A 22860-nucleotide genomic window follows, 5' to 3' on the forward strand; every position below is an offset into this window, starting at 1 on the left:
TTTCTTTCTTTCTTTCTTTCTTTCTTTCTTTCTTTCTTTCTTTCTTTCTTTCACTGCTGTTGCTATGATAGAGGCAGACCACTGTTTTTCACACTATAGTTTTCAATATTGGTGTGGACAGTAAGAGGACCAGTGTTAGATTCAGGTAAACTTGGATTCATAGGGAGTAGTTTAATTAAATCCTGTAGCAACTCTATAAAGTTATTCATTGATAAGTGGGAAACTGAGACAGATCCCTAATGATTTGGATGCATCTGTACAATATTTGGGAATAGAAATGATACTGGTACCCATTGAGGTAAAAAAAAAAAAGATTTTAAGATCAATAAGAAAAATGCTTGGTTGTTTGTTGCGATCAGGCCTTTTTAAAAATTAGGAATCAATAGATGGATATGAAATGAAGTATACAGTAAGTATAATAAGCCATAGACACTTTAAGAACAAGACAGCTCATTTCCTTTGAATTATATAAAACATATCCATTGGCAAATAACACTTTTTACAATAGAGCTTAGCATTAGCCATTTAAATGCCTGTGCAACGTGTAAAAACTACTTGCTGGATTAAATTATGTAGAAGAGCATTTCTATAATGCTTAGTGTCTGATTCACTAACCGTCACCGGGGCACTCAAAGTTTAAGAGGCTTTATATACTTGTATTGTTTGGCAGGCAATTAAATGTAGATGTCACTGGGATTGATTTATAAGAAGAAAGCAGTGGCTTCACTATGTTGCTGCAGGTTTGTTTCTTTAACTCTTAAAACAATTATGTATATTACAGCTCACTTTCTGTTTATCGTTTGAAGTGTATTTCTAGCCATTTACCTGACAGTTTTAAATTTGAAATAAGTGGATAGGACCACCTGAGATTACACGTATTTTAGGAAAATAGAACATATAACATTAATTTTCTTTGTGGGGTGCATTAGCACTAGTTTTCGATTCGCCCGCTCTGTAGAGAGACCCATTTAATACTTTATGCATTTGGTAAAGGCTGCCTTAAATGGGGTCATTCTGTATTTAGAACAAATGAGAAAAATGTTCCAGAAATCTCCTCAAGGAGTATTGCCATCTTTTCACAAAATAACTTTAAATGGACTGTAATTATACAAGAACTTGATTGCTAGAATATATGAGTCAATTTAACCTGTTAAAGGCAGAACAGTTCAAAATGTGTGTATATCTTAGAAGTAAGTTTATGAAATTAACATTTGATTGGCCTCTACTGGCTTCTTAGAGGAGCTTATTTGCAATGCAGTTCATGCAACAATCATTATATAAATATTACACATTGTTTACTTATTGAGGTGCATTCAGAGTAAAAATGTGCAGATTGGAAAGAATATGACCTTTGGACTCAGACATTGGGTGAACTGCTGGCCTTACATTGAACTCTGTGTGACTTTGGGCAAGATAATTGACCACTCCAAACTCCCATTTGTAAAAACTGGGATGTATCAATGAATTTCCAGGCAGGAGACAGAAACCACACAGTAATTTGAACAGGAAGAGTCTCATATAAAGAATAATTAAGTAGGGGCACCTGGGTGGCTCAGTTGGTTGAGTGCCAGACTCTTGATTTCTGTTCAGGTGATGATCTCACGGTTCATGAAATCCAGCCCTGAATAGGGCTCTGAGTGGACAGTATGGAGCCTGCTTGGGATTCTTTCTCTCTCCTCCTCTCTCTCTGCTTCTTTCCTGCCTATGCTCTCTCTCTCTCAAAAAATAAATAAGCTTAAAAAAAAAAAGAATAGTTAACTGTAACAGTGGATTGGAATATAGGAGATTGGCTAGTACGAAGTAAAGTGAGCCTTAAGAATAAAGGAGTAGTAGATACGAGAGGCAGGCACTGGTCCAGGGAAGTAAGAGAGGAGTCAAGGAGGAGATCCTTCTAGAGCTGATATCCAGGGCTCAGTGGATGGTAGGGAAGTTGCTGTGGGGCCACACGGATGAAACCTGGAAAAAATGGGTCCTCTAGAGTAGCAGGGGAAGCTGTTCATGGGGGCATTCTTCTGGGGGGGCACTCCCCTCAGAACTGCAGCAGGGTGCTGGGGTAAGTTCCTATCTGCAGGGTACTGCCTACCACCGTGCACCAGTCGAGCTGGACACTGGGAAGCCTCCTGCATCATGGGCCTGGTGCTGGAGAAACCTTGTGTGCTGAGGGGCCTTCCCTGGAGCCCTGCAATCCGCCCCCCCCCCCCACTGCCCCGCCTTCCTCTCAGAGTGCCTCTTCAGAACCCTCTACTGTTAAAGCTCTCTGTCTTACCCACAGGGATAGGAATGTAGTTAGAGAGCTTGGATATAGTTCTGCAGAGCAAGCAATGAGAAGTGAATTTAGAACTGAGAGGTATTAGATTGATAGCTGGCATAAAGGATATCAATGCTTGCCTTTAGGGGTTTTAAGATTAAGTAATACATGTAAACATATGCATGGTTTTGTTACGTAACAGTTTCTTTGAATTGAGACAAATGTCTCCTAGTGATTGTGCAGAGCAAATGAGATAATGACTGTGTATTGCCTTATGCAGGTATCAATGTACCTCAGAGATAAATTTGGTTTGCAAAATGTACATGTATGTGTGCTGGGTCAACATGTCATGACCCATGTGGGTCACTGTGTATAGAATTGTGGAATCATTATATTGTACATGTGAAACTAATATAATACTGTATGCTAACTATACTTCAATTATAAAATACTGCTCTAAACGATGGGCACTAACTCTTGTCAATTTGTTTTCTTTTGCCTGCTCTCCAGGCCTGGCACTTTTTTAGGACATAGGTGGTCATATGAGAGATCTTTTGAGGTTTCCTTTGGGGAAAAAGTGGACCATCCTCTCCTTTATAGCTTATGTCTTAATGATATCATACTATTCTTGGATCTACTGAGTAATTCTCTGTTACTCCAAAGGAAAGAAGAAAGATAAATTCCCTTCAATATGCAAACACAATATTTTATTTTCATAGATCAAGAATGACCTTTATAGACAACTAGTCTTGCTATCTAATTATTGCCCCCAAAAGAGTTCTACTTTTCTAAAGCAAAAACCATAATTTGTGGAGACTTAATTAACATTTAACCAACTTATAGTTTTCAGCCATAATAAAAAATGAACATGTTCACTGATTTAGTCGTATTTGTAGCTTATTCATCTTGGAATACAACAGGATGGGGCTGGGTGCTTTGTGGGGGCTATATTGAGATTGTTTTCATTGATTAAGTGGATATTACCTTGCGCTTCTTTTAAATGTGTCCAGCCAAAATTGTTGCAGCCAAATTCTGCATAGAATTTTGGGGAATTCATTACCCATTTTTCTAAAAAGCATTTATTGGGTGCCTACCATGTACCAGTTCTAGAGATTACCAAGATGACTAAGAGTTACAACCAAAATTACTTTTCAGCAGAATTCCTACTGCCTATAGGCTTTCATGCACCTTTCTTTTAGAGAGAGAGAGAGAGAGAAGGAGGGAAAGATCTGGGAGAGCTTGAGAAGAAGAGGAGGGAACAGAGAGGGGGGAAGGGACAGAGAGGGGAAGGGAGAGGGAGAGAGGAAGAGGGAGATGGAGAGAGAGACAGAGTGTGAATGATGACAACCAGCACCCCACCTGGCTTGCATCACCTTTCCTCCATCTTGTACATGACTTTTGGTTTAGTACTGATTTCCCTCTGCAAAAGGAAAATGATTTAATTTGATCTGATAGAGGAATATGGTCCAGCCATGAGCTTTTGGGCATTAGTCCAAGTAAAGACAGTTCCCGGGAGACCTTGGCAAGTCCCTTGCTGGCCACATCCTCCTACGTTCCTGTACAGAAACCGTGTTTTTCTGAAAATCGAGGATATTTATTTTTGGAAGAGCTTCATTTCATTGCATTTTGGGAGACGTTGCTTCCTTATCACATTCTTCATTGGCCCCAGAGCACTTACTTGAAAAATCTATCAGCTCTCTCCTCTTTGCTCTTACATGGCTTCACGGAGGAGCCCACAGGAGTGTGCCTGCATGAATGCTCACGGCTCTTCACCTTCCAAGGACACACACTTCTTAATTTCCAATTAAATATTCCAGTTATTTGCAATGAAATGAACCCATGAGGGTCATTGTTATAAGAAGGACTTCAGAGCTAATGATAAATAGGTACTGGTTGAACATGCCTGACCGCATGATACACATTTGCTCTCTTATTGAATCACCAGAAATGCCATGTGAAAGATGTGTCATCTGCATTTTATAGGTGGAGAAACCAGGATCCAGAGATTTCTCTAAGTGATTTGTCTACAGTCACAAATCTAGCAGTGTAAGAAGAGGGATGGGCCAGATGTTTGACCCCGTTTGCTTCCCCACTGCACAGAGCTGCCTTTGAAAACCAAGATTTAATTGTTGTCTCCCTAATTGATTAGTTTAATTCAGATGTAAACACCTTAATCTCATCTCATTTTAGCTCAATAAACTACCTTTGCTATTTTTAGGGTCTCAAATCTGTTGGATGAGGCCAGTGGTGGCTCTGAAAATTGGTGTGTGTGGGGATATATCTTGGGGCAATAGGAAATTCATACTGTATCCCATTTTCCAATGGTTTGATAATCGTACATGGGTCCAGAAAGAACCATATCATACATTTTATGTTTCCTTTCAAGTGATAAAAACAGCTTTATGTAATGGGAAAGTATATCTTTGCATCAGGTTTTTGTATCAGCCTTTGGGGTTTGCTATCAGCCATGCATGCTTTTGCCTTTATATTTGGTTATATCTTCAGTGCCAATGGTGGTTTTGTAAACCAGGGCTTTAACCAGCTTCAAGTTGTTTTGTGGATGCCGATAGCTATGTTTCACTGTTCAAGATCGCACTGCAGGACTTTCATCAAAGTGCTATCTGTGTTTCCATGGGGGGACCCCGTTTCTGTCAGAATTCATGGTGGTTTCTTTCTGTCTGAATATTATTAGTGTTACTGCTGTTTGAGCTTATTCCTACAGTACCGAAGCTATTTTCTACCTCAGAATTAGGGTTTGCAACCAAGGGAAAATATTTCTCCTAGATGTTTGCATAGTCTTCTAACATTTCTTACCCCAAATTGGAAAGTTGTTAGTATTATGTGCTTTTAACCAAATCCACTTTGTTTCTGAACTTGTTAAAGCTGAGTAGGAGGGAAGTATAAATTACCAGTTGTTGTCAAGGTGAAATATTAAGTTAGTGCTGTATCTTTGTAATGAGTTTCTGTTTTCAGTGGAATGTTTAATTGACCAGTTCTGTGAAAGTTTCACAGAAGACAGTTTCCAGGGTCACTAATTTCACTGTCATGCCTGAAGCTAACAACTAAGACAAAGCTAGAAAGCTGGGAGAGACCTAAAACAGTCTGAGGTCCCTTGACTCTGCCCTGTTTAACATTTTTTAATCAGTGATTTGGAGGCAGACATAGAACGTGTGCTTATCAAGTTTGCAGATAATCCCAGTCTAGGTAGGATGACTGATACCCGAATGGTAAAATCAGGATTCTAAAAGCTCTTAACAGGCTGGAGTGAGGCATGGAAAACAATGAGATGGGATTTAGTAAGGCTCCATGTACAGCCCTGAGTTCAAATTCGGGAAGTCTTATTGCAAGAGAGGGGAAATAGCTCAACAGCAGTGGTATGAAAAAAACATACGGGACTTTAGGCTTGCAGAAGCTCGGAATGGACCGCCACTCTGCCTTGACTGTTGAAAGAGCATGAGGTCCAGGGAAGCAGCCAGTTGAATTCTGGCTCCAGTACTGGGAGTCGTTGTTCTGGATGAGTGCTGATAACCCTGGGACTAGCCAGAGAACACCGGCCAGGGCAGTGAAAATCTGAAAGCCTTCTGGTAGGAGGAACTGAGGGGAGCAAAACATGTTTTGCCTGGAGAAGTGAAGACTTAGAACATGACAGCTCTTTTCAAATAATCAGCTTTCCTGTGTGAGAGCGGAGACTTTTTTTCCTATTTCTTCACAGGGTACAGCTAAGATCAATGAGTATACATTTGAAGAAGCAGAGTTTGGGCCTTTTTAAAGGGGGGGGGGTTGTCTACAAGGTAGGGATGCTTTTCTAAATTTCCTGAGTGCCTCACCGGTTCAAAGCTGTCGATCTGTCTAGAAGCTTGTAGACTTGACATAAGCATTTGGATGGAAGTTGGCCCCAGGTGACCTCTAACATCTGTCTTTACCTCTGAGTTTGTACAATTGCTATTTTATTTATCGTCTTGCTGTCATAGTATTATTGCACTGCAGACATAGTGCAATAATGTTCTTATTTTTGTGTTGTCTTGACCAGAGCCCTAATTCTCCTCATTGGCAAGTAATTGTAAGTAATACTTTTAATGAATATAACTAATAGCGTTATATAATGGACATTAGAATTTTTATAGTAATTAATATGACCAGTAAAATCACTCCCTTTTGCAACGTGAAACATTGGTGAAAAGATTTGATACCGTAACAGGAGACATTGAAGAGGATGTGGGCGGGACTGAAAATCATCAGTGTGCCCCACGATGCTGAAAGAGCTGAACTGCTTTGTAAAATTGCATTTGCTTTTATTCTTTCTTTCTTTAAGTAGCTTCATTTCTAGCACCAGAAGTAAGCAGATGTTTACCGCATGGTTAGTTTTGAACTTATTCTTGCCGTTAAAAAGCGTGTGGACTGTAAGCAAATTTATAATCTGTTTCACTTTTGAGGCCTCAAATCTCCAAAGTGTTAAAGTGAAACCTATTTTTACCTTAGGTTTAGAATAATCCTTAGAGAGTATGTTTTGCAAGCTATGTTCATGGTCTCTACTGTATTTTTTCCCCCTGACATTGTGCCAGTATTGCGGTGAAAGCCTTTCTGTTTTAATTTTTTTTGGACACATCATGATGTGTTTTTATTGAAAACACATTGAATTGCCTAGGGCAACCCTATTAAAGTTTTGAACATAAGATCAATTATTCCAAATTCCTGCAAATCTGGAAAATATGAATTATAAATTTGCTCAGGTCTTAACTTTCATTGGATTATACGAACATTGGATTCTTTGGAGGGGGAACAGTGTAGTGTAGCAGTACTGGCAAGGCATGGTTAATATTCGCGATTAACACTCAGCACTTAGGGCACAGTAGGGTCAAGTTCCATTGTACCTGAGCACAAAGGTCAAATCAAATTTGGTTCAGTATCAAGTAGGTTTACAGTGACCTGCAATCATCATAGCTTGTTCCAGAGGTCTGTTTGGTGCTCACATCGCTTTTCATTGTTTTACATTTTAGGTGGTTGCCTCTTTGATGAGCCACATAGCACATGTGGATATAGTCAGGCCGAAGATGATGACTTCAACTGGGAGCAGGTGAACACCTTGACCAAACCAACTTCTGATCCGTGGATGCCCTCAGGTTTGCATGTAGTTTTAAATTTTCTTTCTTTTTTTTTTTTTTAAATTTTTTTTTTTAACGTTTATTTATTTTTGAGACAGAGAGAGACACAGCATGAACAGGGGAGGGGCAGAGAGAGAGGGAGACACAGAATCGGAAGCAGGCTCCAGGCTCTGAGCCATCAGCCCAGAGCCCGACGCGGGGCTCGAACTCACGGACCGTGAGATCGTGACCTGAGCTGAAGTCGGACGCTTAACCGACTGAGCCACCCAGGCGCCCCAAATTTTCTTTTTTAAAACCAAGAAATTAAATTTTCTTTTTAAAATCAAAGCTTCACAGGAGTCTTAAGCACAGTAAATATTCCTTGGGTATTGGTGGAATGAGTGGGGGTGTTGGTCTTTGAGTGTGGCACTTCAAGGTGATTAACTGGTACATTCCCATTGTACCATAGTCCAATTAAGAGGACCAGTGATGATGTGCAAAGAGTTTACCTTTGTATCTCTTCCTTTCAAGTTTAATGAAAGTTTACTTCCTTTATCTTTGGGTGCACCTGAGGTAGATTAATGGGAATTCCCCAGTTGATCCTTTTCCAAGAAGTAGATATGGGAAATAGATGGATGCCTCTTCTGGCAAATGTATCTAGTGGATGGAACTCTAGCTGGGAAATCCAAACAACAAAGTCTCCTTCACAAATGGGAGACCTTGGGGAATAACTTAAATCTTGTCGCCTCAGGGGCTCACTTGGCACCAAAGATAAAATGGTGATGCACACATGTGGATACTTTTTCTCTGGAAGAAGTGCTTAATAAATTTTCCCATGAGTGAAAGACATTTGTTGCATGGAACACCAACAAGAATTCAACTTCCTGTTTTGAAGGAAGAGTAGGGAGTTGGTGGCGAATGAATGTTAATCACATTGAATTTGATCATTTTAATGACCACCCTTTTCAGGTGGTGTGTTGGACATCCTTCTAAAAGGTTAGATTTGCTGATTTATGTTACAAAGGGGTGATGAGTGTGCTGTATTCAGGATTCAAAATGCAAAACATTGTTCTGATTTGGATTTTAGATAAAACACATTTTTGAACTCTTGGTAACTGTAAAGTTCTTCAGTAATACACCCAGATGTAGCAATAATTGCATTGAGTAGGTCATCTTATAAAGGTAGCTTTTCAACAGGAAGTAGAGTTTCATGTTGTTCTTCATTAAGCATTAACAGTTAGGATGCCCACCATGTTCTTGCCCTCTCCTTCCCACGTTTAACTTCTTATAACTTCAAAGAAGGGAACACTGAGCTCCTCAGCTCTACGGCTTTGCTGGACTTCAGACGATTCTAGCTCTTGGTTATGTCCCCTCCGCTGACATTCTCCTTTCCTGTGTCTCTTTTTCTCTTGTACGTGTGTATGCTTTTGAATATGACTTGTGTTTGAAACAGTGGTATTTGATTTGTTTTCACAAATTTCAGCTTTTGCTCTCATGCTGGCCAGTGAGTGGGGAGACAGCACTTCTTGTGCAGGGATGGCCTTCCCTAAACAGGCTTTTCACCCCAGAAGGCCTTTTGGGCATTGCCTTTTCTCTCTTGAGGATCTAGCCTGTGTCCAGAGAGTTGGGGGATGGCTGAGGCCATGAGAGGGTGCTCAGATTTAGTCCTGGGAGAGTTCTCCACAAGAGTGACTTGGGCTTTTCTCATTATCTTCTAATATGGTTTTAAAAAAAGTTGTAATTTTTCACATTAGGCAGTAGAGGTAATTATTGTGGTCCTTTAGTTTGAAGATGGTCTTGGAAAAATTGACTTTTACAGAGGAGCCCCAATACTGCAGTATCTCTTTCAGCCTTCACTGGCTCTGTTTTTGTCACATGATGACCTACACCCTTCTATAAAGGGAGGGAGAGGTATCATTTCTTGCCACCATCTTGTGCTTCACTTCTTTCTGATTTCCCACAGTAGAATCTCAGGCCAAGATGTCCAAGTTCTAAATGTAGAAAGGATGGGTTCCTAGCATAGGCCATTATAAAAATGGCAATGAAGATCAAAGACCAGTTGTATCCTGGAACAATTGGTTGGATAAATGAAAGAACAAAGAGGAAGCAACTTTGCAAACTTCTGGCTTTTGAAAGCTCTTCTTCTGCCTTTGGAAGAATGAAGTGGGGGCATTTATACATTCTGCTTGAATTTATTCTGCTTCCACTGACTAATGGAATACTTAGTCCTTTGTCACTTGAGATCTCTGAAGGTTATGCCTTCCAACTTGTTTGTCAGTTCCATCTGATTTTTGATAGTTACAAATGTGTGCCCTCAACGGCCATCCCCAAACAGAGTGCAGGTCACTGTGGCGATACTTGGGTGGTTGGGTGTCTGCGGGCCTCTGACAATGTCAGTGGGCATGGGTCCAGATGAGATTTTTGAACATTGGTAGTTCCATCAGGCTAACTAAATTTTTGCTATGACATAGGATGGTATTTTTTTCCCTCCTATTCATTAAATGAACTTTAGCCATTAAAAAAAATTCCTTTGAGCACTTTGAGTATAGGCTAATCATGATGCTGATTACTGTGGGGGATGAGAGATTATAAGAAATGAGTCTTTCTCTCTAGGAACTTAGGTGGTTGGGAAAGAGAGTTACAAAAATACAATTAGGGAACAATCTAATTGTATTTTTATATAATTGAGTGTTGTATAGACTCGCAGCGTTTTAAGAGCAGCAAGCCCTTGTGGACTGGTGCTCCGCTGACCTATCTGCCTAAGGTGAGAAGATAAATTCTTAATGAAATTTTATCGTTAGAAATTAGGAAACATCATCTTACAAACTTTGCAGATAGTGTCCTAAGGTATGGATTTTAAAACAGAGTTCCCCATGTGTTTAGACCTTACAGCCATGACCTGCTTTAAATGCTATTTAAGTTGCAAGGGTTTTCTTCTCCTCCTTTTGCTTTAATGTGTATAACATGACTTATCTATTTCAAAAACAAATTCCAAGGCTGGCTCTCTTACACTAAAACAAAATTAGTTTTATGAATTTGTCAGTGTAAGTGGGTGGCAAAATCAGATACAACCAAAGCTTCCTGAGGGTTAATTTCTTTAAACCTTTGACTCAAAATATTCTTGGACTGGGGGCACCTGGGTGGCTCGGTCGATTAAGCATCTGACTTGCTTTCGGCCCAGGTCACGATCTCACGGTTCCTGAGTTCAAGCTCCATGTCGGGCTCTGCACTGACAGTGCGGAGCCTGCTTGAGATTCTCTCTCCCTCTCTCTCTGCCTTTACCCCCTCCTACTTGCTCTCTATTTCTGTCTCAAAACAAATAAAAATAAACTTTCAAAAAAAAAAGATTAAAAAAATATTATTGGGTTTTTTCTCACATGTGTATTTGCGTGTGTTCCCTCGTGCATAGCCTGGTTCTGCGATGCCTTAGACCGGAGGTTGGCCATACTATGTCCCACAGGCCGGATCCAGCCTCCTGCCAATTTTTGCATGGCTCAAAGGCTGAGAATGGTTTTTATTTTTTTCAGTGGTTGAAAAAAAGATCAAGATAATATAATAATATTTTGTGACATGTGAAATTCAAATTTCCGCATCCATAAACAAAGTTTTACTGGCACACAGCCTTGCCTATTTGTTACATATAGCGTGTGACTGGTTTCAAGCGACAATGGCAGAGCCCAGAACGGACACTGCAGCAGACACTGACTGTAGGGCTCACAAAGCCTAGATGTTTACTGTCTGTCTGGTCCATTATGGAAGAATTTTGCTGACCCCTGTCTCAGACCATTTTGACATCAGCCTGTAATTGTTGCTTTGGACTCAGTTTATATTGTTACTGTTTTCTGTGTTCCTGTTATAATTATTCACAACCAAGTACTATTTCACATTTCCTTTTACTTTCAGATGATATAGTTTCCAAATATTGGGCCATTAGAATCAGTCAGAAAAAAACCTATCATGATGAGGGGTTTTCTCTATCTTTCTCCTAGATTTGCTTTCTGTTTAAAAACCGTTGAGATTTTCTTTATTGTTTAATCTCATCATCCTTGTGGGCCTATCGTGATTCTAATAAGCAAATAATCCATCAAGCTGGTTTTTAAAATTATGACCACGAAAGGCTACAATTTGTACTTTAAATTTGCTCTAGTTAAAATTTTACTTTTTCTGGGTCTTTTTTTTTGACATTGATACTCCAGTGTATGTAGGGTTTGTTTCTCTGTATCTTCACACGTGAGGTTATTTTTAGCCATATTAAAGAAAATTTAAATACAGTCTGGAGCGTTATATAACTGACTTGATAACTAATCTAAGGCTGTGACGTTGGTCCTGGAAATACATATTTAGGGCAAATAAATACCAAATGCCATTTAACTTTTTATATTTGAAGCTAACGTTTACGTTACAGATTATACTTTTGCAGCTAGCTCTGAGCCAATTTGATGGTGAAACTATGCCACTCATAGGTTCTCTTTACTGGTGAGTGTGAGGTTCATTTCCTATCGCTTGGTCTCCACTGGCAATGGGCAACTTTCTTCAACTGTATCATAAGGATTACTGCTTTGAGTGCAAGAACCTTTGATTCAGTAACCAAATAATAACCTGGTACATTTTGTTAGCCCTGTTGTATTCTGTCACTCTCTGTACTGCGGCACATTGTATTATCAGAGTAGATTAAGACGTATTGATTAAGAAGTGTTTTTTTCATATAAAAATGCCTGCACAGTTTGACAGTATTTGATGTGTTTCTATTTTATTAAAGGATAATAGTTGCACCTTCATGCTCCAGTTCTATAAAATGGATATTTAACAAGTTCTATATCTGATGTCTAAGAAAATGCAACTTTATTTCATATAAAGCATTAAAACAACCAATCTATCCATAATATTAAAAATGTAAACGTAGCTTGTAAACATGGCCATTTGATACCAATAATATTGACGTTTATTTATACCTGACTTGGTCCCTTTAAGAAATCATAACTCTAGGGGCACCTGGGTGGCTAATTCGGTTAAGTATCTGACTCTTGGTTTCTGCTCAAGCCCTGCATCGGGCTCTGTGCTGACAGTGCGTAGCCTGCTTGGGATTCTCTCTCTCTCTCCTTCTCTCTCTCTCTCTGCCCCTCCCCTGCTCTCATTGTCTCCGTCTCTATCAAAATAAATAAATAAACTTAAGAAAAACCATAACTCTACCAGGGCTGTAATTAAGTGAATTTGGTTTCCAGTGCTAGGAAAACTTGACACATTTTCCAGGTGGTGTAACACGTGACCAGGGGAAGCTCATATAGCCTTCCACACTTAGTTTATATATTGCACACTGGGAATGGTGGTGTTTCTGATCTTCGTGGAGATGCTGTGACTAAGGATTGCATCATTCCTGCGGGTGCCCCTGTGAAAGGCAGAGAGACGGAAGTGCCGGACGGAGGGGCAGTATGCACTTCTAGTGTGATGACCCAGAAAATAGAAAAAATGACTACATCTGTTTATGTGGAGTCAGTTTCACATTTGGGAAAGATGACGGATTGACAGACAAAGGAAGTGAAGTTTCCTCTTTGGGTGCATTCGTCAGGGAAGACTTCCGCACGTATTCGCACTTCAGGGCTTATGCAAGGTTTAGTGAGTGATGAAGAGGAGACTGTGGGGTTGAAAAGGCATTTTTCCTCCTTAAATTTCAGTGTGTATCTAGTGAGTAGTATTTTTGGCACAGAATATTCAGACAGTTGTCTAATTATCTCATTCATTCTTTGAATCTGTCAACATTCAACAAATATTTACTTAACACCTGCGATGTGCTAGGCATTGTTATTCATCACGTCGGGATTCATCACTCAGCAAGCCAAGTAAAGACCCCTCCCTGGTGTCCCTTTCAGCCTCAGTCTGGTAAGATCCTTCTTGGATTGCTCAAAGATTATATCCTATAAGACCACGTTTTCCCTCATTTATTAATGACTTTCTGGAATTGAATACTTAAAAGGTAATACAAAATTCAGTTCGTCAGACTCGGCACACTATATAGCATCAAATTTAGCTTTCTTGTATACTTTGTCCCTTAGAAAAAATAAAAACAAAAGCAAAAAAGAAATCTCTATTGGAGGCAAGGGGCAGGCAGTACCCTCTGATCATTCTCCTTTATCAAACAAAGAAATCGCGTACCTGTGAATGACTCAGCAGTTGACAAAGTTTGCTTCCTTGCTGTCTGTCTTTGATCCTCATAATGACCTTGGAAGATCCAGAAGCATTTATCTCTATTTTATACCTTAGGAGACTGCAGTTCAGAGAAGGCATTTTTGCTTATTTGTTTTTGTTTTTTAAAGTTTATTTGTTTTTGAGAGAGAGAAAGCCCAAGCTGAGAGAGAGAGGGGGAGAGAGAATCCCAAGCAGTCTCCACACTGTCAACACAGCCCGTTGCGGGGCTCGGACCCACAAACTGTGAGATCATGACCCGAGCTGAATTTGGACACTTAACAGACTTAGCCCTCTGGGCGCCCCTGAAGTTCAGAGAAGTTAAACCCGCTGCAGGCTTACAGATCAGAGAGCCAGCCCCCAGTTTTGCTCTCCCGCGCACCATGGAGCAGTCTTCCCACATGAGCACATGCATCTAGTGAGGGGATAGATGGTCTTCATCCCAGATGGAAACTTTCTGGATCTTCCGAAAATGGACGTGAAGGCTTATCCAATGTGAGTGCTGCCAGCCGCACCGGGTCAGATGTCACTTCCGTCACTTTGTAGTTCCTGACCTTGGGCACGTTCTTAAGCTCTCACTTTCCCAGCCTCCTCATTTGTAAACTCATAGTAATATGTGTTTGTAGAGTGACTGCCACGGGCCTGGCTGTCCGAGCTGGAGCTGCAGGACAGCTGTCCCCTTACTGATTGCATCCTGTGGAGGAGGAAGGCAGGAGCCAATAAATAGAGACACACACTGATGTGGGCACGTGCTAAGGGCTGGAGAGAAAAGCTACCCCAGGATCAGGGTCTTCCAATTGATGGGAGCAGCTGACAGGACCAGCCTCTCTGCGGGGGCTGATCTGGAAGCAGAGACTGGGATCCTTTTGAGGACAAGGAGAACATGGAGGCTGAGTGATCTGGGCAGAGAGAAGAGCAGGAGCCATGACTGGGGGCAGAGGTGAGCTCTGCTGGATGGAGCGGGGTGGTCAGTCTTACAGGATCCCGAAGGCTGTGGAAAGGTGGTTAGAACCTGCTTCGTAGGGTTGTTGACCAGGTGAGACAAGATGACCCACTTTACGAACTTAGTCTCGTATCTGGCCTAGCACGACATGTAAGAAATTTCCTTCTTTTATGATTGTTAAGTAATTCTTCAGGAGCAATTTGGTATGAATTCATCCCGTAGCTTAATTTGGATTTCTGAGCAAAGTGGGCAATCAGACCAAGTTTTTATTTTTCTCTTCTAAATGGTATCGAATAAGAAGCAGTAGATATACACCTTCATATAATCTTTTTTTTTTTTTTTTGAGAGAGAGAGAGAGAGAGAGAGAGAGAGAGAGAGAGAGAGAGAGAATCTTAAGCAGGCTCCACAGCCGGCACAGAGCCTGACACCGGGCTTGATCTCATAACCGTGAGATCATGACCTGAGCTGAAGTCAAGAGTCAGATGCTTAAGCAACTGAGCCACCCCGCCCCGCCCCCATATAATTTTTGACTGAATTAAAAAAGCAAGCTGAAAGAAATCCATTAAAATATTGTCAGTATTTATTTCAGGATGGGAGGATGGGGGTAATTGCCTTATGTTTCTAATTTCTTTTAGGGGTGGTCATTGAATTGGCATCCTTTGAGTTGATTCTGAATATTTCCAGTCACAGAACTCAGAAAATAAAAACAGTTTTGCTGTCCTTGGGAACCTGATTCAAATGCCTCATAGAGAGGTGCCTGCCTGCCATCCAGATGTAAGATAGTCATTGATGGACATTTTACTCAGATTGCCTTGGTGAAGCTTGGGATGGGTTTCCGGTGAACTTTTTTTTTTTTTTAAGTTTTTTTAATGTTTATTTATTTTTGAGAGACAGAGAGAAACAGAACATGAGTGGGGGAGGGGCAGAGAGAGGGGGAGACACACAACCTGAAGCAGGCTCCAGGCTCAGAGCCGTCAGCACAGAGACCAATACGGCGCTCGACCTCACGGACTACAAGATCATGACCTGGGCTGAAGTCAGACACTTCAACCGAGTGAGCCACCCAAGGCACCCAGTTAGCTTTTAAACAGTAAATGATGAGACACAGTGAAAGAAATTGGACTGGACTTGTATTCTCGCAGTAGTTTCTAAATTATAAAATTTAGAAAAAATGACTTGAGAATGTAATAAAAAAAATACCCCTTTCAGATCAGTGATCTGAATGGAGAGTTCTTAGTTAAACAGGATGGGGCTCTGGGTAGCCTCACTTTAACATGGGTGCAAACAACATAAAATTTACCATGTCAACCATTTTTAAGGGTCCCTTGGCATTAAGTACACTCACCTTGTTGTACAACTATCTCCTCCCTCCATCGCCAGAACCTTTTTTTTTTCTTTTTCATCTTCCCAAACCAAGACTCTGCACCCATTAAACACTCCCTCCCCATTCCCTCCTCTGCCCAGGCCCTGGCTACCACTATACTTCCTGTCTCTGAATTTGACTACTTCGGGTCCCTCATATAATTGCAATCATATAGTATTTGTACTTTTGTGTCTGGCTTACATTGCTTGATATACTGTTTTCAGTGATTCTGTTTTTATACGCAAAGACTTTCAAGTTCAGGGCGGTCTAGTTTCTTGATTTTTTTTTTAATTTTTTTTTTTTTTTACGTTTATTTATTTTTGAGACAGAGAGAGACAGAGCATGAACAGGGGAGGGTCAGAGAGAGAGGGAGACACAGAATCCGAAACAGGCTCCAGGCTCTGAGCACAGAGCCCGACGCCGGGCTCAAACTCATGGACTGCGAGATCATGACCTGATCCGAAGTCAGACGCCCAACCGACTGAGCCACCCAGACGCCCCTAAGTGTCTTGATTTTTAATGAGTGTTTCATGAGGGCCAGGGGCCATTGTATTATGTATGATCGCTAATTAAAATCACTTATATTCAGTGTTCAACAAATGTTCTCCTTTATTTTTTTAAGAAAAAAAATTTTTTTTTTTTAACGTTTATTTATTTTTGAGACAGAGAGAGACTGAGCATGAAGGGGGGAGGGTCAGAGAGAGGGAGACACAGAATCTGAAACAGGCTCTGGGCTCTGAGCTGTCAGCACAGGGGCCCGATGCGGGGCTCGAACTCACGGACCGCGAGATTGTGACCTGAGACGAAGTCGGTGCTCAACCGACTGAGCCACCCAGGCGCCCCCAAATGTTCTCCTTTAAATTTGTTCTAAATTCTTGTCTTGGCTGATTGGAAAGTGCTACAAAACCAAGAACAGTGGGTAGCTATTTTTTTTTTTTTTAATATTTGCTGAAAAAGATACAAAGGAACCTGTATTTATAAATATGTGTTTTCAAAATACCTTTACTTCTTGCTCGATTTCCCATAAAATTGTACAAGACGACATCATAAGAGTTATGTGAAGCTGAGTAATGGAATGAATAGGCAGGCCAGTCATGAGAGGCATTGTAAATCTCTCAGAATCTGGGGGCGCCTGGGCGGCTCATTCGGTTAAGCGACTGACTTTGGCTCAGGTCATGGTCTCGCGGTGAGTTCCAGCCCCGCCTCGGGCTCCGTGCTGACAGCTTGGAGCCTGGAGCCTGCTTCCGATTCTGTGTCTCCCTCTCTCTCTGCCCCTCCCCTGCTCATGCTCTGTCTCTCAAAAGTAAATAAACATTTACAAAAAAATGAAAAAAAAAATCTCTCAGAATCTGAGTAGAGGAGGGATTCAAGAAGTGAGGTTCACATGGGGCAGTAGCGCAATGGGGCAGTTACTACAGCCAGCCTGAGAAAGTCATAGTGAGGAGGTGGTCATCTGTCATGCATCATGTGTTCTGTGTGCAAGGCCCCCTGGAGCTGGGCACGGCCGAATTGTTGGAAAAGAGTTCGCTCTGGCAGAAGAGCCAAAAGGCAGGCCAGGGGGCTTTGATGTGAGACTCTGGGACCCTGTAGGTCTTTGGAGCACACATTCCTCACTGGCCTGCAGGGGGTGGTGGGGTAGGGCTGGGCTGATTTGCAAACAGTTTCTCTAGAGACCTGAGAGCCTGAGGCCTGAGGGAGACTGGCCACTGGGTCTGGGGCTGCCAAGCAGCCGCTTTGCTTTACAGAGGGCGGGAACTTTGGGTCATATGGGTTGGGTGTGGGCCACTGATATACTGGCTTGCATAGCCACTGGTAGGTTAAGGTTGCCCTTGTGCAGCACAGTGGGGGGGGGGAGCGAGAGGCTTGGAAATTCTGTGTGGCCCAACCGCCCTGGTTCCCCCCAGTCTCCTCTTGCTTATGGAGTCACAGACACAGGCTCCCATGAAGTGCCTCCGAGACCTTCCATGATCAAAGGAATCAAATAGAGGAATAAATTCTCATTTTTTTTTAAAGTGTATTTATGTATGTTGAGAGAGAGGCAGGAAGGGGAAGAGAGAAAGGGGGAGAGAGAATCCCAAGCAATCTCCGCTCTGTCAACACAGGGCCCAATGCGGCTCACAGTTCGTGAGATCGTGACCTGAGCTGAAACCAAGAGGCAGAAGCTTAACAGACTGAGCCACCCAGGTGCCCCGAAGAGCTGAATACATTTAAATAAGAAATGGTTGAGCCTGAATTCTTCCTTTTACCTGAAGACCAGGAAGAAATGGAAGGCCTCTTTTTGGAGCCACAGCTGTGTCTGAGGCCCTGAGCTGTATGTTCTGGGCCCTGAGGGTACAGCCGTGAACAATGCCCAGTGCTCCAGGAGGCGTCGAAGTGGCGTGGCCAGTGCTCTGGTGGGGCCGGGCCGCTGCCCAGACAGAGCCTGGTGGGTGAGGGCGAGCAGAAGGCCCCCAGGAGGAGGTGCTCCGAGAGGGGCCATGAGAGCATGAGGAGTGAGGCCAGAGCAGGTGGGCATGCTGGGCGGAAGGAACATCCTGTGCTGAGGCAGTGAGTGGAGTTTGGGCAGCAAATGCACTCAGGAGGCTGCTCAGGAAGCTTCAGAGCATCAGGGAACAACCTACATCATAGCCTGGAGGGAGAAAGGCACTCAAAGGCTGTCCAGAGCTGGTGAAGATGTGAAGCAGAGAGGCAGTTTGTTGATTGTTGAATGTGCGTGTGCACACGTGTGTGTGTTGGTAGAGTGTGCAAATGTGGGAACATGTTAACAGTCGTTAAGTCTGTGTCCAGTGTATGTAAGTATTTACTGTACTACTTTTTCAACTGTTCTGCAGTTTTCTAAGGAAAGATTGCTGTACATGTGGGGACATAAGGGGCATCGGCCCTTATGAAGTATCCCAACTCGGTGCCATGCCAAAGCCATCATTGTACACTGATGCAATTTAGGCAGAATGCTGTCCTGTCAAATCACATTGAAGATATTTATATTTGTATTTTAGAAAACTAAGTTGACCCATGTCTTCCCTTTCGGAGCTTATCAGGATGATTCCTTGGTCTCTATTGGAGAGGTTTAGAGGAGCCGATGCACGGATTGAGAGTGACTAACTTCAGGGATGTAATTTTAGGACTCTCTAAAATAGGACACACGCTCTACGCTGTGGTCTTATGCCTCAGTGAGTGTACTAAGTATAAAGATCTTTATCCTATTGGTAGATATTTTGGTGGCTAGCTGAAACTTTGCAAGAAGATGCACAAGGAATTATTAATTTTATTTTTGGATACATGCCTGCATTCATTTGTATCCTGTCCATAATATAAGGCTGAATACAGAAAAAATCATACAGCATTTTCTTGGCAAATTCCATGAAATGATTGTGCAGATCATTATTTTAAATAAGTGGCCTTTAATGCATAGTTGGCTGATACTTTATTCTGGAGATTGTGATAAATTATATCTTAAAGTGATATTTAAAAGCTTAATGGTTGACAGAGACATAAATATGGCTATTTAATTCATTGTCTGCTGGACAATCATGATACCTCTCTCTGGTGGGTGGACAGATTGAGACAACTGATAATGTCTGAATCGGCTATGTGGGGTAGCACACGACTATAGCAGTAGTCTTAAATAGGACATCACTGGAAATGAGTCTTTCAAATGGCCCGTCCTTATTCGTATGCTTTAGGTTGTCTGATATGGGTTTGTTTCTTAATTTTATTTTCCCTCGTTCCTTTTAGGGAACTTGAAAGAGACATCTTTTGTATTTACTCCATTACCCATAGACAACGTACAAAATATTGGAATCCTTGGCATCAGACTTGGAAACATAGACTGGGTTTGATTCAGTGCATTTTAAAGCAGATAGACACCAGTGACGTTTCTGGTAGTCGTTCTGGGAAATTATGAAATACCTCTTATAGCCATTCCTTTTCATGCTGTTTTCTCCTTCCATCTCTGTTGACTGTGATGCTCATCCTGTTAAACACACATCTTGTGGAAATGGAAATGGAGTCACCTCCCCAGTTGTGCTTTATAAACACAACGTGCCTTAGTTCCTCCTGATGGTCCTGGCTCACTGTGGAGTGACAGGCTGCAATTTGCCAGCAGGTCAGCGACTGAGCTGATGACAAGTGACCTTTCTAACACTGCAATCAATGCTTGTTATTTGGAAAACAAAATGATACAGTTTGTATTTTTCAGGAGATGGGTCATTGGGTCAGCCCACCATTGACATGTGGATTTGTTACTTGGGCTGGGTGAGTCAGTTCAGACAGGAATGTTAATTTATTTGAATTGATCTTGGTCTTGCTCTTATGAAACAGTGTTGGGCATTTGTTAGTGGCACGAATTCTTAAAAATAATTGGTTTTACACATCAGTCAAAGACTTTTGGAAAGCCTGCTTTACACAATGGCATCGTATACCAGCTTAGGCAAATATACCATAATATGTTTTGTTTGGATTTGATGTTTCTTGGTTGTCTTGAAAGAAAATCTTAAATATGTGGTCTCATATGTGTCATATTTAAATACTCTTTCTCCATGTGTTTCCTGAAACGTGTTTCATGAGGCCCCATCAGTACATAGTCGTGAGGCTGAATAATTTCGGGAAAAGATGCGGGGAAGGTATTAGCTGCCCGAAGAGATAGCCTTGTGGTAGTGTTGTTGAATAACTGCTTTCGGCTTTCGCCCTCTAGATACATGGGAGGGTTGTGTGTTTCTGTCCCCTTTGATTTAGATGTGGCTACACCTGATTTGGCTGGTGAAATGTGAGTAGAAGTGACATGTGTCACTTTCAGGCAGAGCTTCAGCAGCCAGTATGAGATTCCCCATGTTCTCTTCCCTTTATCCTGCCTTGCTAATTGTGGAAGCATTGGGATGCTTTTAGCCTGGGTGCCTGAGGGAGGAAATGTAGCAGTGACTTCTCCTCCCCACATATACGTGCACGCACACACTCACTCAGCTGACTCCAGGGGGCATGTGCCTGAGGGAGACAGAAACTTCTTTGTGTTCTGCCACTGAGATTTTGGAGTTGTGTGTTGAGTGGTTCTCAACCTCTCTGGTCTTAGGGACCCTTGACACTTTTACATAATATTTTTTTGAAGTATTTAAAGAGCTTTTGTTCATGTGGGTATTTTCTGTTTATATTTTCTGGATTAGAGATTAAAGCTGGATTAGAAATTTTGACAACAGTGCATAAGCATACATTCCGTTAGCCATCGGAGCAGTGATGGACATGTGTTAGTAATTGAGAATGAAATGAGGATAATGAAGTCAAATAATGTCATATTATTATTGTGAAAACTGCTTTGACCTTGTGGATTCCTTGGGAGGATCTTAGGGATTTCAGGGTCCCTGGAAGACACTTTGAGAATCATTGGCCTAGACCATCTTAAGTGAAATGACTACCTTGGCAATTTAGAATTAAAGGCTCAGAGGACTCTGGGAGGAAAACAAGAAGGGAAAATGATTGTGGAAATATTGCCAAAAAGATATCTCTGAGTGTTAAAACTCACTTTTTCTTTTTGAATAAAGACAGTATAAGTACTTCATCCTTATTACTGCAAGGCATTTATTCGGTATACCAAAAAATACCCATTTAAAATAAAATACTCCCTCCCCCCCCCCCCCCCCCCCGCCAAATTACATTGTACAAAGCCATGTAACTGTGAATCTTACAAGTTCTCTGAAGGTCTAGTTTCTGAAATGTCATGCTCTAGAAAAATTTGAAAGTAGGATTAATATTCATATATTTGAAATTGTTTGGGTGGAGGCATTCTGGACCACAGAAGGTTGGATAAAGTGAATTATTTAAACTTAATTGTATGTAGGGAAGTTATATAAAATCATTGGTAATGCTACTTCTGAGATTTGTAACTGGAACTGTCATATTTATTGTCATGATAAAATAATTTCAACTCCTTTTATTATGAAATGTGCAGTGACAAAGTGATATCAAGATGGCTGAACATTATTCAGGGATACTTGGAAATTGTGCTTGATAGAAACTACATATGAACTGATAACAAATCCTGCAGGTGAACCTACCAGTCATATATCTCCCTCATATCAGTACCCACATTTATGTAAGATAACACATTTATTTCCAAAGATATGAGTTCTCACAGCATTTGCTAACATTTAAAAGGCATGATAGATAAACATTTTCTGAGTTGAGTGTTAACATAGCCATGGGAATAGTTATCAGGGGAATTCAGTGATCTTTATAGATTTGTTCATCTATTATAGATAGTTGATACTTAAGCTTTAGGAAGAAGACAGAAACAGATGACCTTACTGGCTCTTTCTAGCCCTAGGACCTTTTCTTGTTCCAGTAAATACTCGTGAAGCACCTGCTGTGGGCAGGCACTGTTTTTGTATCCTAGAAGATCAAGACCATCATGGATGACCTAAGAGCAAGGAGGCGATGTTCTTTTTTATTTTTTAATTTTTATTTTTTTAAATTTACATCCAAGTTAGTTAGCATATAGTGCAACAATGATTTCAGGGTAGATTCCTTAATACCCCTTACCCATTTAGCCCATTCCCCCTCCCACAACCCCTCCAGTAACCCTCTGTTTGTTCTCCATATTTAAGAGTCTCGTATGTTTTGTCCCTCTCCCTGTTTTTATATTCTTTTTGCTTCCCTTCCCTTGTGTTCATATGTTCTGTGCCTTAAAGTCCTCATATGAGTGAAGTCATATGATTTTTGTCTTTCTCTGACTGACTAATTTAGCATAATACCCTCGAGTTCCATCCACGTAGCTGCAAATGGCAAGATTTCATTCTTTTTGATTGCCGAGTAATACTCCATTGCATATATATACCACATCTTCTTTATCCATTCATCCATCGATGGACATTTGTGCTCTTTCCACACTTTGGCTATTGTTGATAGTGCTGCTATAAACATGGGGGTGCATGTGTCCCTTCGAAACATCACACCTGTATCCCTTGGATAAATGCCTAGTAGTGCAATTGCTGGGTCGTAGGGTAGTTCTATTTTTAATTTTTTGAGGAACCTCCATACTGTTTTCCAGAGTGGCTGC

General features: G+C 41.3%; 1 protein-coding gene across 3 annotated transcripts in view; it reads left to right on the top strand.

Moving 5' to 3' along the window:
- The window catches only part of PTPRM (protein tyrosine phosphatase receptor type M), a 790291-nt gene that overhangs the window by 187871 nt on the left and 579560 nt on the right, over positions 1 to 22860 (top strand). For all 3 annotated transcript variants that reach the window (XM_049619708.1, XM_049619706.1, XM_049619707.1), the window contains exon 2: positions 7246 to 7368. In XM_049619708.1, coding sequence (XP_049475665.1) covers positions 7246 to 7368 — 123 coding nt within the window. The remainder of the gene's footprint in view (positions 1 to 7245; positions 7369 to 22860) is intronic.

The sequence above is a fragment of the Panthera uncia genome (assembly GCF_023721935.1).
Source record: "Panthera uncia isolate 11264 chromosome D3 unlocalized genomic scaffold, Puncia_PCG_1.0 HiC_scaffold_8, whole genome shotgun sequence".
Taxonomy (NCBI): Eukaryota; Metazoa; Chordata; class Mammalia; order Carnivora; family Felidae; genus Panthera; species Panthera uncia.